The sequence below is a fragment of the Leiobunum rupestre genome, chromosome 9 (assembly GCF_980474605.1).
Source record: "Leiobunum rupestre chromosome 9, qqLeiRupe1.1.hap1, whole genome shotgun sequence".
Classification (NCBI taxonomy): domain Eukaryota; kingdom Metazoa; phylum Arthropoda; class Arachnida; order Opiliones; family Sclerosomatidae; genus Leiobunum; species Leiobunum rupestre.
The window spans coordinates 43,936,752-43,953,067 of record NC_143392.1 but is presented as its reverse complement, the minus strand read 5'-3'; the positions used below and the strand labels follow the sequence as shown (position 1 = coordinate 43,953,067).

Genomic DNA, 16,316 nt, shown 5'->3' with positions numbered 1-16,316 from the left:
GGCAACACGTAACGTAGCGGCTACAATCTTGCCGCCATTTTTCCGAAATTTTCCCGCCGAGCGCGCGCTAAACTTCTTACAAGGATGCTGGCGCGTTCATCCCTCCTACTTCGCCTCCCTTCCTATCCTCCTTGGTTAATCGCTGGTGATTAGTGGGTGCAAGAAATCGAAAGTAAGTTATTTTTTATCTAATAAAATTAAAATATACGCTTGTGAGTGACTGGGTGTTAGTAGTAAACATCCCAATGTCTTCTAAGCTCTACCGTAGTCGCTATAGAGTAGTATCACTCCGTAGCTTTGGCCATGGCCGCCATTGTGGCGCGAATTTTTTATGTATAGGAAAAAGCATTGGTGACGTTGTGTGACGTAGAACTGCCATTACTCTATTAGCATGACTGGTTATCGTCACTAAATTATTATAAAAGATTTAATAATTAATTATTGTGTTATCCGAAATTCTAATAACTAAATTCACACGTTTTTGATGAAATTTTTATAACCTTAGGTTAGGTCAAAGTCTCAAAGATAATTTAAACTCGTACCCTAGATTCGAATACTGAGAGCTTTCCCATTGACGGTTTTGTTACGAAGCGTTTACCCTTTTCCGGCCCGTGACCTCAGAAAAATCGGGCTCCATCGGTTGCGGTAAGGCGCCAACAATAGAGTAATATCGTCAACGTCACCCATGCTTTTTCCTATAGATAAAAAACTGCCCGCAAAATGGCGGCCATAGTCCAAAGCTACAGAGCGATACTACTCTATGGAGCGAATTTTTCTGAGTTCCAATGAGAAGTGGGTAAACGCTATCGGCAACGCGCGAGAGAGTGATTTCGAATCTAGGTACGAGTTTAAATTATCTTTGGTTAGGTGTAAAATATACTCGCAAATAATAATAAAAAGTTTTTTTGCAAAATCAATTTGGGTACGCGAAGGGTAAAAATAAGAGCAATTTTAGGGTTAAACTCTACTAAAATACGTAGGTTAAAAGTAACATCAAGAATTTCACTCAACCCGTTTCGATTTGTTTCTAAACGGTTCGAAACGTTTTTATCTTGTAATGTAACCGTAGCTATGAGAGTTGTGTAGGTGTGTGTCACCTACCAGGTTAATTTTAAAGGCTTGGGCTAGTGGGCTCCTATAAAGGATTATGTCGGTTGGGTTTGTACGCTATTTCAATGAACATAATTTATAAAAATAATATTTTTACATCAGATAGTTTGCTATTTCAGTTTATATAATAATATAAAGCCACGTAGCGGCAAACGTGAGAAGCTCATAAACTGCTGGACTTTCATCTGCTTAGCAGACGCTTTGTATTTTTATTAAGGCAAATCGTCCGCTTAGCAGACAAAAATCGAGCTGTCTATGAACTACACGCGTTTGCCACTACGTGACTCACTATATACACTATGCTATATTTCTAAAGGGGGGGGGGGAGGGGCAGACTCCTTATAGGCCTAGGGGCCCAGCATCTCTAAGTCCGGCCCTGACAATGGTCCGTTTCTTAGATATCAGACCAGGTTAGCGAGCCTGGAAGGTACATTCTTACGTTCTCTGTAATCTAAATAGGTAGTTGATGTGTATTTCGCACATGGCTGCGTTAAATACCGTCCATACGAGAGGAAATAAAGGCCTCTAATATCGTATTCTTTTCCGCACGTTCATTTTTTTTAATCGCGCACCAAAACGGAACTGTATTCAGCCCCCTCTACCATCTCTATTACGCACTACCCGGAATAAAAATGATTAAAAAAGTAAAAAATCACGATTTGCGCTTTTCCATTAAAGGTTTCATTGGAGGGGAAATCTTGATCCGTAGCCATGTGTGGTACATTTTTTCCCATTTTGTTTTTTCTCCGTCGGCATTTCGATGTTCCCTCTGACATGCACGGATGCCTCCACGCGCTGCGAATTACAGCCACGAGGCCAGTGTTTAGTTTGTACTTCTACCTGAAAATACCCTCACTTTGCCAGGTAATGGTTCTATTCCCTTCATAAATATATGTATAGGTGGCGTTCACGCTTCCAAATTCGCCTTTAATATTTCGTTGCTATATCAGGGTAATCTGTCTTTCTCCAAATAATACCTTGTACGCCCCTGATTTTTCTTGGGTCTGTTCTGTCGAATGACACTCCTTTTCGATAGATTTATATTGATTTAGGCACATTTTTAAGTATAGTGGATTGAAGCCAGGGCCGGACTTAGGGATCCTGGGCCCATAGGCAGATAAGGAGTCTGGGCCCACTTTTCACGCGCTGCATTTACTCTTATCCCTGGAACTAGGCTGTGCCTGAATTTCCCTGATTCAGCGTAGAAGTCCGAGCTCTACGGTTATATTACTAAATAAAAGCTCTTAACAATCGTCGACTTAATACGCGATAATTACGCAACATTTCGATTTAAGGCTGCGTCCGTAAACTGCCAGGCAGAAATTTTGGTAATTTTAAAACAAAATCTTCTAGCTAGGAATTTCTCCAATATAAATTACGATTGATATTATAGATTTATGCCTTCGAATACAGTAACTACTGTCACAGGAGGGCCCCTTCCAAGGATGGGCCCCAGTGGCGCCAATCGCTTTTTTTCCCAATGGGGGCCGAAGCTCACTAATAAACTTGGAATGAGGCTGCTGGCAACACTTTCTTGCTTAAAAGTAAATGGCCTTTAACGTCGGCGGTTTTACCAATGGGGGCAGAGCCCCCATTGATTTTTCCCAATGGGGGCTTCGGCCCCGCCGCCCCCATGGGATCGGCGCCACTGATGGGCCCCTAGGTCACGGCCTAGGTTGGCCTAGGCGGAAATACGGCACTGATTGAAGCTTCTTTATCACCGACTCAAATGGTGCGCTTTTGATGAAACCCGGCACATTAGGGACCAAAAAAGGTTTTTGCCGGGACATGTGGAAAAAACTGGTAAAAACCAGGAAAAATGGAAAAAACCCTTTTCAGGCTAAATTAATCATTGATATAATATTAATAATCAGCTAGGCTATTAGCCAAGGCACCACCTTAGGCCTAAGTCATCAAGCGACTTTTAAAGCCATTAATTCAGGTGGCCGGGTTACAATGTGTAGGAGGGTGGGGGCAAGCCCTTCATGCCACGCGAACCTACAGCTCCCTACACTAACTATTACCGTTCACCTCTCCTCTACAAGTTTTTATGGAAGGGGAAACCGATGAGCTCGCGGAAAACCCCTTAAACCAGAGGGGACAGAACTTGCAGAAGGGTTACAAAGTGTGGAAAAATCCAGGGAAATACGTTTTTCCCACACGGTTTTTAACAGGAAAACAACAGGTGGATAAAACTATTTTTCCCCACCTGGTTTTTTCCACCGTTGGCATAATCGTCTCAACGTTGTCATTCTGCTTAATTTGAAATAAACACATTCTTGTTAAAAAATAACAGATTTAAAAATAATTTTTAAATTACCAACTGTGCTCGAGATATTACATAACACGAGAAACAATGGTGAACCTACGAAACTGTGAAACACTATGTATGATCATAAAGTTTCCAAGATTTTTGGCATATAGTCTACTACAATTTTGATATCAGTTCATAAATCGAAACAATTTAAAATATTTTTGAGGGGAAACGATTGTCTTAGTAAGATCAACCTTAGAAATGTGGGTGAAGACGATGCAGCAGACGAAATGAAACTTTTACCTTCGGGTTATAGCTCGCATTCTATATGTGCCAAAGGCAAAATGTCAAAGTACGCCTCTAACCTTATTTTATGTCATTTCGGCGTTAATTTTAAACGCCCCAACGGAAATTAGTGGTAGTCTTTTCTATATTCTTCAAAGTATACCGCTATACCTTCTTTGATGTCTTTTTATCTTTAATATGCCGATTCTGGGTCCCGTAAACACTTATTTTTCCAAAATTGCTCATACTGCTCTTATAGCCTAGCTGATTATTATTATTATTATTATTATTATTGTAAAATTGTAAAAAGTGCTTGTAAAAGCATGTTATTTTTCAGGAAATAAAAAACAATTGAATTGAATTGAATTATTATTATTATTATTATTATTATTATTATTATTATTATTATTATTATTATTATTATTATTATTATTATTATTATTATTATTATTATTATTATTATTATTATTATTATTATTATTATTATTATTATTATTATTATTATTATTATTATTATTATTATATTGCTAAATATAAATCATATTATTTGAAATCTTAAGTTAGATATTACTAAATTAATAATATATTATAATAATTAAAATAATATTAAATTATTACTATAAGACAGATTACTTTTAGTATCCATTCAAAATTTGTTCCGTGAGTGAAGATATATTGTATACTTTTTAAAAGGTTTAAACAAAAACTTAATAAACTAAATTAATTTTTCTTAACTTTATTTACACTAAGTCGATAAACGTCGAATTAATTTTTTGGTCAATAATTGCGGTACTTTATTAATTACCATTAACTACCATATTTACCACTGTTTATTTCTTACCACAACGTTAATATCTATTATTTACCACTTGGGAACTTGAATAGATTTTACCTCAGCTATATTCGCTAATAACAAATCCTTTAAAGACTAGAAGTCATTGTTTACGTTTTTGAACTTGGACAGTTAACCCTATCATGGCATAAATAAGAGTCAAAAGAGAGGTCGTTGTCCTACCTCCAGATTTAATTAATCAGGCTCGTAATAATAATCACGCTTTGATCTTGTCCCCCGTATTTGTAGAAAGTAGTAGCTGAAGGCTACGAATTAGAAATCCGTCGACTGGTTAGGCCAGAATGATCAAACCTCTGGCTTGAAAATGGCGGCGAAATGATATAAAAGGTCCCGCTCGTATAGACGCTGGATCTAATATCATTTACATTTCGAACGCTCACAGCCTCGCCTTTCAAATGGACTTTCTTTACTGAGAAATAATTCTGGTTTTAGAAAGTGTAAAATTCGTTGAACTCTTCTCCGAGTTGTGGAATTTCGCTATCTAGCTGTACTGTTCGCGTTGATATTTGAGATATTTCAAGTGATGCGATGGAACTGGTAATATACGTTGAGCCACGTTCGACTTCGGGAAGGAATCGCAAATATTTACGACGGTTTATGGGAAAAAATCTGATAAGTGGACGTTTGGTTTTGTTCGACACTACAAGTTTTCTTTTTTAATAATAGTATAACGTTACAGGGTACGTAATTAACTCCTTTATTTTCCAATTTAATGATTACATTGTTTTGGTAGTAATTAGTTTTTCGCGCTATTTAAAATAGCTCATTGTTGAAGTCTTTGAACGGATGGTTTTTATGAGAACATTGGTGTCGTTTTCCGGTTACGACCTCTGAATGATTAGACCTCAGAGGGAGTCACCACTTCAGGGGTTTTTGACACGCCAGATTTGGCTCGAAATCTGGAGCATATTGCTGCTTTACGTTGATTTTCTGAAGGCTTATTCACACGGGACAACGTTTTGGGCCAACTTTGTTAGTGACACCTAGGAGTAACAAACACAGCACCCCACATAAGGAGAACGCAACCCGTCAAAAGTCTTGCATTTTCTTGTGTACATTTTTCATTGGTTAGACGCTTTAACGCCTGCACAGTTAGAAAAAAGGGTTTCCATGGGTTTTATTAGGGTTTTGCTTTGGGTTTAAAAAAGGTTTAGGAAAAAATTATAAACTCTTAAGGTTTGTTTTGGCAACTTGCATGGTTTGAAAATGGTTTAAGGAAAGAACCTATAGAAAAAAAATAATTTATCACTTTTTAAAACCCTTTTCAAACCCTGCACGTTTTAAACTATATCTCATCTACGCCAAAATTTGATATCAAGCCGTATAATAATTTCATAAAACGTAAAGGAAGACGGATTTTCCCCAAAATGGTTTCTCTAAACATCGTTGCAATCATACATCTTTCGGTGGTTCTGTGGTAAAACTCCCGCCTGTCGTGCTAGAGGGTTTGGGTTCGAAACGCGTCCTATGCAATCGCCAAAGTTTGTTATCAAGCCGTAAATTAAATTAATAAATTTTTATGTAATCTATAAATACACTGGCGGTTTTTGTTGTAAACCCTAGGAAGTTTTTAAAGGGTTTCTAATGTTTCAATTTATAATCATAAAAGTGCTCATTTTTAAGCCTTGTGGATTTGAAAATTTCCGTTAAAGGGTTTTGGAGGGTTTGAATTTGTGGAAATGTTTTTAAGAACCTCGGGGGTTTATAATCAAACTCTTTTTTTCTAACTGTGTGCTGCCGTCGGAAGGGGAAAGTTCGGAAATTGTCTTCCCCCTTTCCGTAAAACGTTCAGCGTAAAGCCTCGTCCAATGAAATTTGTACACAACACCGCGTTAGCGTGTTTAAAGGCAAGCTGCGTTCTCCTTGTGTTTGTTGCTCCTAGGCGACACAGTTTAAAAGAATTTTAATAAATATTCTTAAATTATTTCTAATCTTTCTACACTATTTTGCATGCACGTAATAAAGATAAACTATTTACAGAGATAACTTAGGGTTTATTAACGGTACATTTTCGTTCATGAAATGTTGTCAAGATTCAGATGAGCCAACATTGTTGGCCAACATAGTGTGAATGGAGCAAACATTTGTCAATGTGTTCGCCACACGGCCATGTTTTAAAGAATGTCCATTAAATGTTATATTAGAGGTATTTTTGAAGAATTATAAGCATATTTCTTCACCGTTTAACAAGTGAAATGTCGACATTTTTTCGTGGAGCGTGTGAATGGAAATGTAACGCGTTTCACGAACCTGCGTCGACAACAAAGTTGGGTAAAATGTTAGCTCGTGTGAATAGGCCTTTCTGTAAATTGTTAGTTTTTATTACCAGTATGCAAATATCGTGTAGAAAGGTAATGAATAGTTAAATTTATAAACATTCGTTTAATGGTTATTTCAGAAGCACTCGGAAATCCATTAAGATATATTTTTCCTCCATAAGACTGTTATTGAAGTTTTTTGATAGATGCGATCGAGTTTCAAACGCAAGGTTTTATCAGCGCAACGGTATCCATCCGCCACAATTTAGACAGAGAAGCAGAAATGAATATGGAACTCTCCGGTAATAAACCAGGACAGCTATAATCACGCGAGGCTAACACGCAAATAACTTTCGGTTGCTAACTTTGGGTTACCTGACAATCAAAGCAGCTTTAACCCGTTCTCATGCACGTCTAAAACCAGTGCGGGGTAACTTATGGCAGGTAGAGATTACATTTGCTCAAGAGAAAGGTACACGGTATGGAAAATGCATCGCGTGTCGTCTCGAATTGCGAGAAAAATAATACTCAAAGAAGAGCTATCTGAAACCGGGACAAAAAAGCGAAACTAAAACACGAGGATTATTTTGCATATTCTACACTAAAATATCTAAAGTAATTTTAGTCGTGGCCAGGGGGGACATTGTTATATCTTATTAACGCGTTCGTGGGCAGAATAATAGTAGGTCACCTGTGATATAGTATTATCGTGGCAATTACAAATAATAAGTTTTAAATAATAATTAGTCTAAAATGAGTAGCTGTATTTTTGAGCAAACAGCGTATTCCTTCGTCGTGTACTCTGCTTCACTCAAAATTGAAACGAGCCAACTAACAAATTGTTGAAAATGTATTTTCGAGATTGGTTTGCTCGTGGGTCCTTCATTTTGAATTTGGAGGGCCCTTATTAGAGCTTTTGGGGTACCGTATCTTCTAGTTTTTTTGGCCCTTTCAGCCACTCAAGTAGCAGCCTTTCTGTTTTCTGAAAAAATAATTTATTTTATCAAAATTACAATTTTTTTTTAACAAAGCCCTATTTCTTGAACCTTAAACATTTTGAATTTCTCAGAATTATTTGGTTGCTTATAATATATTGCTATACCTTGAAAACTTCCATCTCACTTTTACTCTAGATAATAGAAAATAGGTGCTATGCGAAGCAAATGTTTATTTTTTTAATTTTTACAAACTCGAAATTTCGGAAAGGTTATGTTAAGTCTTTTCACCTCGCTCTATTTCGACGGGATCAACTTGCAAATTAAGTTAAAGTGGCGATGTTTGAAGTTTTCCCCAGTTTTTTGCATACGTCTAAAAACGGAATTCAAAATCAGATTTTAAATCTATTCTTTTCTTTAAAAACAGATCGATCAAACGTGAATATTTTAAGTATACAACCTTCAAAGGCTGAGAGCAAACAAAAGCAAAACTGCCGTATACTTAGTCCTATTTACTCGTGATTAGATCTAGGGTTTTTACGCAAACGTTTTTCCCCCAGTAGCCTTTTGATCTATATTAAGAAATTCGATTTCCAGCTTAAGGATCCAATGAAGCGTTGTCTAATTCGGGAAACGGTTTTGCAAATTGGATTTCTCTTTCTCTGGGTCCGTTTCTGGCGCTACTATAAATTCATTAGAAAAAGTATTTTCTTTGTCTCGACGTTTCTTTTTTTGGTATCTGATTTTTCGTCTGTCTTCGTCTACTTGTTCGTTTGAGGGGTTGATCAAATAGTGTCGTCATCTTCGGGGACTACTTGGGCTTCAGCACCCCCTGCCAGACGTCGAAACTAATCGAAAGGCTGATACAGTTACGGTAATATACCTACTAGGAAATCGCTAATATTTCTGTTTAGTTGGTACAGGTTTAATTGGTCTTACTCCGTATGGGATGTGGAAAATGAGAATTGCTTTCGTTGTTGGTGATTAACTGCATTAAGTGTGACCCGCTTACTTAAAGGTGAAATAAAGGGGATTAATTATAATGGCCATTTATCAATTACTAGTTTCAACCGTTTATAAGAAAACAATAGACGCTTCAATTAATACATAAGAAACATAATAACAATAAGTATGATACTTCCTATTATTTTATTGCTATTTTTCTGACCGAACCTTTTTCCGACATTGACATTTTCGCCAAGCTCTGACTTGGATTCTCACTCTAACTGAGTGTTATCGTCCTTGGTAGTCATATATTTTGCCTTGCTAATATTTAGACACTAGGGGGCTCTGTGCTGACAACTAGAACTAGATTGCGCAATAGCTCAACCATACAAAATTGATGTATCAAGTGAATTTCGAACCTAGTTGACTCGGATTGGCTCAGCGTTGCAAAAAATTATATTTATCATAATTTGTTTCGATTTGATATTTATCATAATTTGTTTCGATTTGATATTTATCATAATTTGTTTCGATTTGATATTTATCATAATTTATTTCGATTTGATATTTATAATAATTTTTTCGATTTGATATTTATCATAATTTTTCGGTTTGATATTTATCATAACTTTTTCGATTTAATATTTATCATAATTTTTCGGTTTGATATTTATCATAACTTTTTCGATTTGATATTTATCATAATTTTTTCGATTTGATATTTATCATAATTTTTTCGAATCGCGTTGGGTAGCAACGGAAAGCCAATAAGGGGGAGAGTGTTGGAAAATGGTTTATTCGAAATTTTAAGATAAAAGGAAAATTAAAAAGGAAATTAATTCATCTCATGTGACGAGTTCTAAAATTAAGCATCGTAAATCAAACTGTTTCTTATACTACACTACGAGCCTATATTTTTTATTATAATTCTTGTAGAGTCTACCTGCCATTATTTACTACGCCATGTTCCCATTCCGCGAATGTTTCTTTATTACATTGTTTTATTGTATTACAAGAATCTTCGTTTTATTTTTTAAGGAGGTTTTCCTTTTGTCGTAATGATAGGCGCTATATTTCAATCAATTGTGTTTCCAGTCCGTTTCCTTTTAGAGTAATTTATTATTTGAATCGACTAGTAAACGCTGTCCCTCGCGAGTTCCACTTTACCGAAAAGAATCCGTGTCGTTCCTTCGTCAATGACCATAAACGTTAACGGGACCGACAAGATGGCGTTAACTACAGATCATTTAGGTACCCTTAAGTGGTCTTAGTACATTCACTTTCCGTTATAGTCTTCGTTACTTAACAAAAAAAGTAACGTATTTATAAAAGTGAACCGATGTCGTTTAGGTTTTTTGGTCAGAAAAAAACCGTAAAAACGAGAAATGCCGCTGAGATTTGGATCATTTTCCGCAGGGAGGTCAAACTTGTTGGCATCATACTTTCCACCTTAAGGTCTACCGAAAAATCCAACAGGTTTCTTTTGATTATTTTACGTCCCTGACAGGTTAGAGACCTCTAGTCTAGAAGCCCCAAAACGTTATTTTTACGAGGTTATAGAAAACGACATTTCGATACCGTTAAATTTACGGGTTTTTTTAAAGGAAATTTTCTCTATTTTTATCGAAAAATAATGACTTTAAGCGGAGCTCAATTTAATCCGTTATTTTTTTTTAAATATATAAAAACGCGGAAAAGACTGATATATTTAATATTGTTTTGTTCAGAGAGAAATGTAAAATAAGTAACCAAATTGAAGCAGCTTCTGTAAAATAATAATAATAATAATAATAATAATAATATAAGACAATCTTTGGGTGAAAACAGTACTTCACAAAAAAGGCGTAACTTTGGTGTGTTGCCAAAATAGAAACTGAATTTATGAAGGAGAATAAATTTTAGGATCTAAGAAATTGGAAAATTTTCGTACCTGATAATTTAAAAACCAACCCGATCATTTAAATTATTTTGCACGTGATTATTAAAAAAACTTAATTTAAAAATAAACGAACCTGATAGTTTAAAAAAAAATCGAACCTGAACCGGTTAATTTAAAAACGAACAAAATTACTTACAATATTTAAAACCTGTAATTAAAATATAATTTATTAAAATTATGGAATTAAAACACGAATTATTTCGTAAGTAAAGTTAATTTGTACAATTGAAACATTTCGTCGACTTAATAAATTTTAACTATAGTAATCGAACCACTATAGAAACCCAACTTTATTTTATTCGGCAAGGCGCACCAGTAACCTTCTTCAGCGGATAATGTCAAATTTTAATAAACATGGTACCAATGTCGATTTGTTTTCCGGAAATAAACTAACAAATTAAAATATAAATATTTATATTGGTTTTATTTTTGTTTTTAGTTTGTGTATATATGTGTAGAATATTATTTGGGTAATGTATATACAAGCCCTTGTTGAAAAGTTAATATATATATATCTATTCGCGATGACAATGTATACAATATACATTAATACTTAACTTTTTTTCTTTTCTATCTTTATATGAAGTAGATGTTTTTGAAACCAGGTTATGTTTATGTACTGTTTTGCCGAACATTAAACAATATTCTATTCTATTCTATATATATATATATATAAATCAATTGTGTGTTAAGTATTTTTATAATGATAAGCTATGTCTGATTTTTCCCATTAAGAATTATTTAATTGACCTTTACTTACAACAAGTCGTTTCTTAAAAAACCGTTTTGTTTGACCAACATAACTTTGAGTACAGTCTTTATAGGGTATTTCGTAAATACCTTGTTTAGAGTGGTCAACTAAATGGGCTTTGCCGTTGTTAAAAATATTTCTTAGTTGGTTGAGAGTTGGTTTAAACGCCATATTTATATTACTTTTCTTTAAGCCGTTTGTTATTTTTCAGATAGAGATTTAAATCATTTATTTTTTGCTGTTTATTGGTAGGAGATTAGTTTTCGGCCTTTCGTATGTTTTTCTAATTTTGTGAAAAAGTTTTGTATGATTTGGGGACTATAACCGTGAAAAGCGGCTGGTTGAATATCTTTATTTTTAGATATTTTCGACTAGAATATATTTTTTAAATGTTCTATTAGAATAATTTTCAATTTACCACACAGTACACAATCACGATACCGTGAAATACGAACTGATCCAAAGAGCGGTCTAGCACCCTGTATTTCATTGTTTGGTCAGATTGGGTAGCTGAACCGACAGAAGGGTTGAGAATGGACCGCGATAATATTTTGCAAATTAAGCGTTGAAAAAAACTTGATCGATCGCCGGGGGTTTATTCCCCTGATTGATGAGATGAAAAATCTCCGCTTCTAGAAAATGTCCTTCCGCGTCACTGGGTATAAAAAGGCCCGTTACCATCCCATATAAATGATAAGATGGACAACCGATCTCGAATATTTATCTCCAGATCATTTTGGCCGATTTTATCGCATCGACTCTCTTTTTTTCGACGACCTTTTTAATAGGCCATTTTATTCCTTCTCGGGTTATATTCCAACGGAGGTCGCCATTAATCCTAAGAAACTAGAAGGGCACGCTGTCGCCAATGGCTCCATCTAGGAACGGAAAAGGGCTACGGGGTCGCGGCGAATACGTGTTCCCCAGGGATCCCCCATTCAATACGAACTTTCGATCTTCGCCGAAATCGTCCACGCGAAGCGTACAACGCGTCAAGGCCAATGACTTTCCCTTAAAAAAAGGAAGCGGCCAGAATGATGCGCGGATTTTAATGGATTGATAACTGGCCCACAGCTCCGGACAAAATTCTTACATTCCCGAAGAAACTATAAAACCTGTTTATTTTTTTGGGAATTTTCCCGGCTTAAATGTTGTAGCCATTTTTAAAATCATTACCAGCAAAGTCCTCGCGAAATGGACGCTTAAATAAGGTTATGGAATAAAATTAATAAAATTAAGAAGATATAGTTTTATTTTATAGTTAGTTTTTCACGGGTTAATAACCTATAATTAAAATAAAATCTTCCAAGTGTACGTTAATTAAAAAGCATTAGCTTTCGAATCGGTAATTTTGAGGAAATATTAATTATAATACTTATATTTTTTCTTCTTCATTAAATTTTTATCGTGTGACAAAATTAACGTTATAGATTAATGTATTCTCAATTAACCTAATTACGTACTAAATCCATTGTTCATTACAGCAGGTATTGTTTTTGGAATTGAACCGTATGGACATCCGCGAATCTAGACCAAGGACGTCGATGGATAGTTGAGAGGGGCCATGTTCATTAGGACAGTCGGGGATCGTAGCGGAAGACATGCCAAGGTCACGACCCTACTCCAGTACAATGGGCAGACCAGCGACCCTGACACCTGACCACGCGGGCGTCGAAGAAAGGTCCGGTTTCTCGCAGTCCATCTCTTCGGAGATCAGCGACGGGCGGCTGAGCCAAGGAGCCAAGGGACATTTGAATTATTTTTACTTGAAACGGCTGTGTCGCGAGAGGGGCTTACTCTTCGAGGATTTGGAATTTCCACCCGGAAATCGGCTGCACTTCGGCGTTAAGCAGAAGACTTCGGTTCCCGTGGTTTGGCTGCGGCCTCACGTGAGTACCCTCTCCCTCACCGTTATCATTATCAGTCCTCTATCTCCGCCGTGTCTTCCTCATCCTGTTCCACCTCGGGCTTTATTTATTTATCATCCAAAGTCCTACTTTCAGCTCACGAGAAGTAAAATATTACCCGTGATTAGTTACGTTCCGGCTAACCCTGACATCTATAGGCGAAAAGAGTTTTTTGAACTTTTTAAAATGATTTCTCCCCCAAAAGAAAGTACATAAAAAATAGGAAATGAAGAAAAAACCACGTCCCTTTTGATATAAAATAATTCAAGGCTGAGGCCAACGTGGAAATTTATTTCACTCTCCGAATGTTTTATTTTAGGGGCCAAAAAGTTTAAAAGAATGAATCGCTTCGAGGAGTTTTTAAACGTTTTCGTAAGCTTCTGATTTTGAAGCACCATTCCCAAGATACTCTAGAAATTTTTTATATCTTAACTGTATACAGGGTGTTGCAAAAGGTTATGCAAAACTGTAAGGAGCTGTAGGGGGTGAGTTGAAAAGTATGCCTATTACTTTTCCATTTTCCTACGATGAGTTAAAAGAGCCCTTCAGAGAGCTTCAAAGTGTCGCCTACTAGCCAGTGGAAGCAAAAGTACAAAACCAAGCTGCAGGGACTTTAAATACTGTTTAAGTTTACTTTTTTACGTTGGGTACCTCGATTTGTTTACAAAGTCCTTTTTCACCTATCACACGAACCCAACTCTTAATGTTCGCGTTTCCCTGCTGCTTGGTTTAGCGATTGTTGCAGCCTACTTCCAGGAGCTAGTAGGCCACACTTTGAAGCTCTCTGGCGCTCTTTTCACTCATCGTAGGAAAATGGGGAGAAACGGGCATACATCTCAACTCACCCCCTACAACTCCTTAAAACTTTTGCATAGCCTTTTGAAACACCCTGTATAGACGTTGTCTTCTTTAGTAACTACGTCGCCACGGATGACGTTTCTGTTTTGTTAACTCCGTCGCTTTCTATGACGTCTTTGTCGAGGGACTTTGATGATAAACGATTTAGAACGCCCCATTTAACTTATTTTAACCAAAAAAAAAGTCGAAGTCGGTTGGAAGGTCATCTCGATTTAGTTATTTTCTCTTAATGGAACTTTTGGAAGACTGTCCGCAGACGCGCGGGACGAATGGTAGAGATGGGAATCTCTGTACTTGACGACTTGGAAATGGTATCTTCCATACACGCCTGAATTGGGACGTTGTTTTATAATCATTTCCATCCGTGTCTACCATTTTAATTATCTTTGTTACCGTTATTTTTGTCTTGCATCCATTTCTCACGTCATTTGACAAGTATAACCAGAAGTCTATAAGACATTTCTTACGAGAGAATAATCAATCTACTTATACTGATAATATTATTCGCTTTAAACGTGTTCCAAGAATTTCAGAGTCAATTCCCGTTGAAAAATTTGCATTCCCATTCAATTTTATATAGTTTTATCATAAGTAGCATAATAACAATAAGTATGACAATTAATGAGATTTACAATCAAACTGATTTTCATAGTTATTGCGTAATCAAGTTGTTTTCTCTGCACAGAGCCCTCTAGTGTCTAAAATACGCGGGACTTCCGCTAAGCCGAAATAGATAGGTGGAATATTAGACTAAAATTATAAAAATTAAAAATGTTTTTCTCGACGCCACGAGCTCTGGTTTTTTTATCACGCGTGATTCGCACGCGGGCTTCGAAACAGAGCCAAACCCCCTCGCGACTCCACTCCAGAACGTACTCTCCGATATTAGGCTTAAATTTTTATCAAAAAGTAGTCATCCAAAACGGTAAGTTGCGAGTCCAAGTCACAGCTTGAAGAGAGTATCAGTGCCGAAAAAAGGTCGGTTAGAAAATTAGCTTTAAAGCAATAGGAAGTGTCATACTTATTGTCATTATGTTACTTATGGTTTTATCAATACCACCCATTGAAAATCCATTCCCGATCATTTCCGAACTCAAAATTACCTTTTCCATCCATTCCCTAACCCAAAATGAGATATCAGTCTTCTTATTTCCCACCCATTCCCGCGGTATTCCCACGGTTACCGAGGTAAATGGTAAGAAACCGTTTCTACGCGGCTCTTGATTTCTCAATTTGAAGCCTATTGAAAACGACTGATGCCTGCGAAAATGCGTGTTTCATTACAATTTACCATAGTGATACCTCTTTCGTGACAACATATTATAAACTTCCGGTTTAATCGATTTTCAGGAATTAAGCAGTCGTCCAAAGTTCATTTCAACCGATACGACGAAGTTCGACGTCGAACAGGGTGGTCATGGTACGTTGGCATTAGGTTAAAGTTCCTACTGTTGCCGAGAGTAAAGAAATTGCGGGTCCATTTGCAGGGGATCATTACCTACTAGCTGCCATATCTTGCTTAACTCTCACTCCAAAGTTCCTGGACCGTGTCGTCCCTCCTGATCAAAACTTCAGCGCAGATTACTGCGGAATTTTCCGTTTCCGTTTCTGGACGTTCGGCGAATGGACGGAAGTGGTCATCGACGACCGTTTGCCCGCCTTCAAGGGTCGCCTGCTGTGTTTGCATTCTTCCGACCCCAACGAGTTTTGGTCGGCTTTGCTGGAAAAGGCATATGCCAAGTAAACTATTCCTGACAAACGAACGCTTGACTTGACTAGACTAATCTGATATATACGCGGCAGTTCACAAATTACGTAACCACCTAAATCACGTCACAAATACGGTAAATACCCAACCACCTAAATTACGTCACAGATATAGAACCACCTAGATTACGTCACAAATACAGAACCACCTAAATTACGTCACAAATATCGAACCACCTAAATTACGTCACAAATATAGAACCACCTAGATTACGTTACAAATACAGAACCACCTAAATTACGTCACAAATACAGAACAACTTAAACTACGTCACAAATACATAACCCCCTAAATTACGTCACAAATACAGAACCACCTAAATTACGTCACAAATACAGACCCACATAAATTACGTCACAAATACAGAACCACTTAAATTACGTCACAAATACAGAACCACCTAAATTACGTCACAAATACAGAACCCCCTAAATTACGTCACAAATACAGAAC

At 36.6% G+C, this 16,316-nt stretch overlaps 1 protein-coding gene across 5 annotated transcripts in view; it reads left to right on the top strand.

Moving 5' to 3' along the window:
- The window catches only part of LOC149928504 (calpain-11-like), a 74,621-nt gene that overhangs the window by 45,153 nt on the left and 13,152 nt on the right, over nt 1-16,316 (top strand). For 3 of the 5 annotated variants that reach the window (XM_090159594.1, XM_090159595.1, XM_090159592.1), the window contains exons 2-4: nt 12,815-13,219; nt 15,446-15,515; nt 15,583-15,835. In XM_090159594.1, the coding sequence (XP_090015720.1) occupies nt 12,932-13,219; nt 15,446-15,515; nt 15,583-15,835 (611 nt within the window). In that variant the 5' untranslated portion in view covers nt 12,815-12,931. The remainder of the gene's footprint in view (nt 1-12,814; nt 13,220-15,445; nt 15,516-15,582; nt 15,836-16,316) is intronic. The other 2 variants (XM_090159593.1, XM_090159596.1) reach the window with 2 other exon arrangements.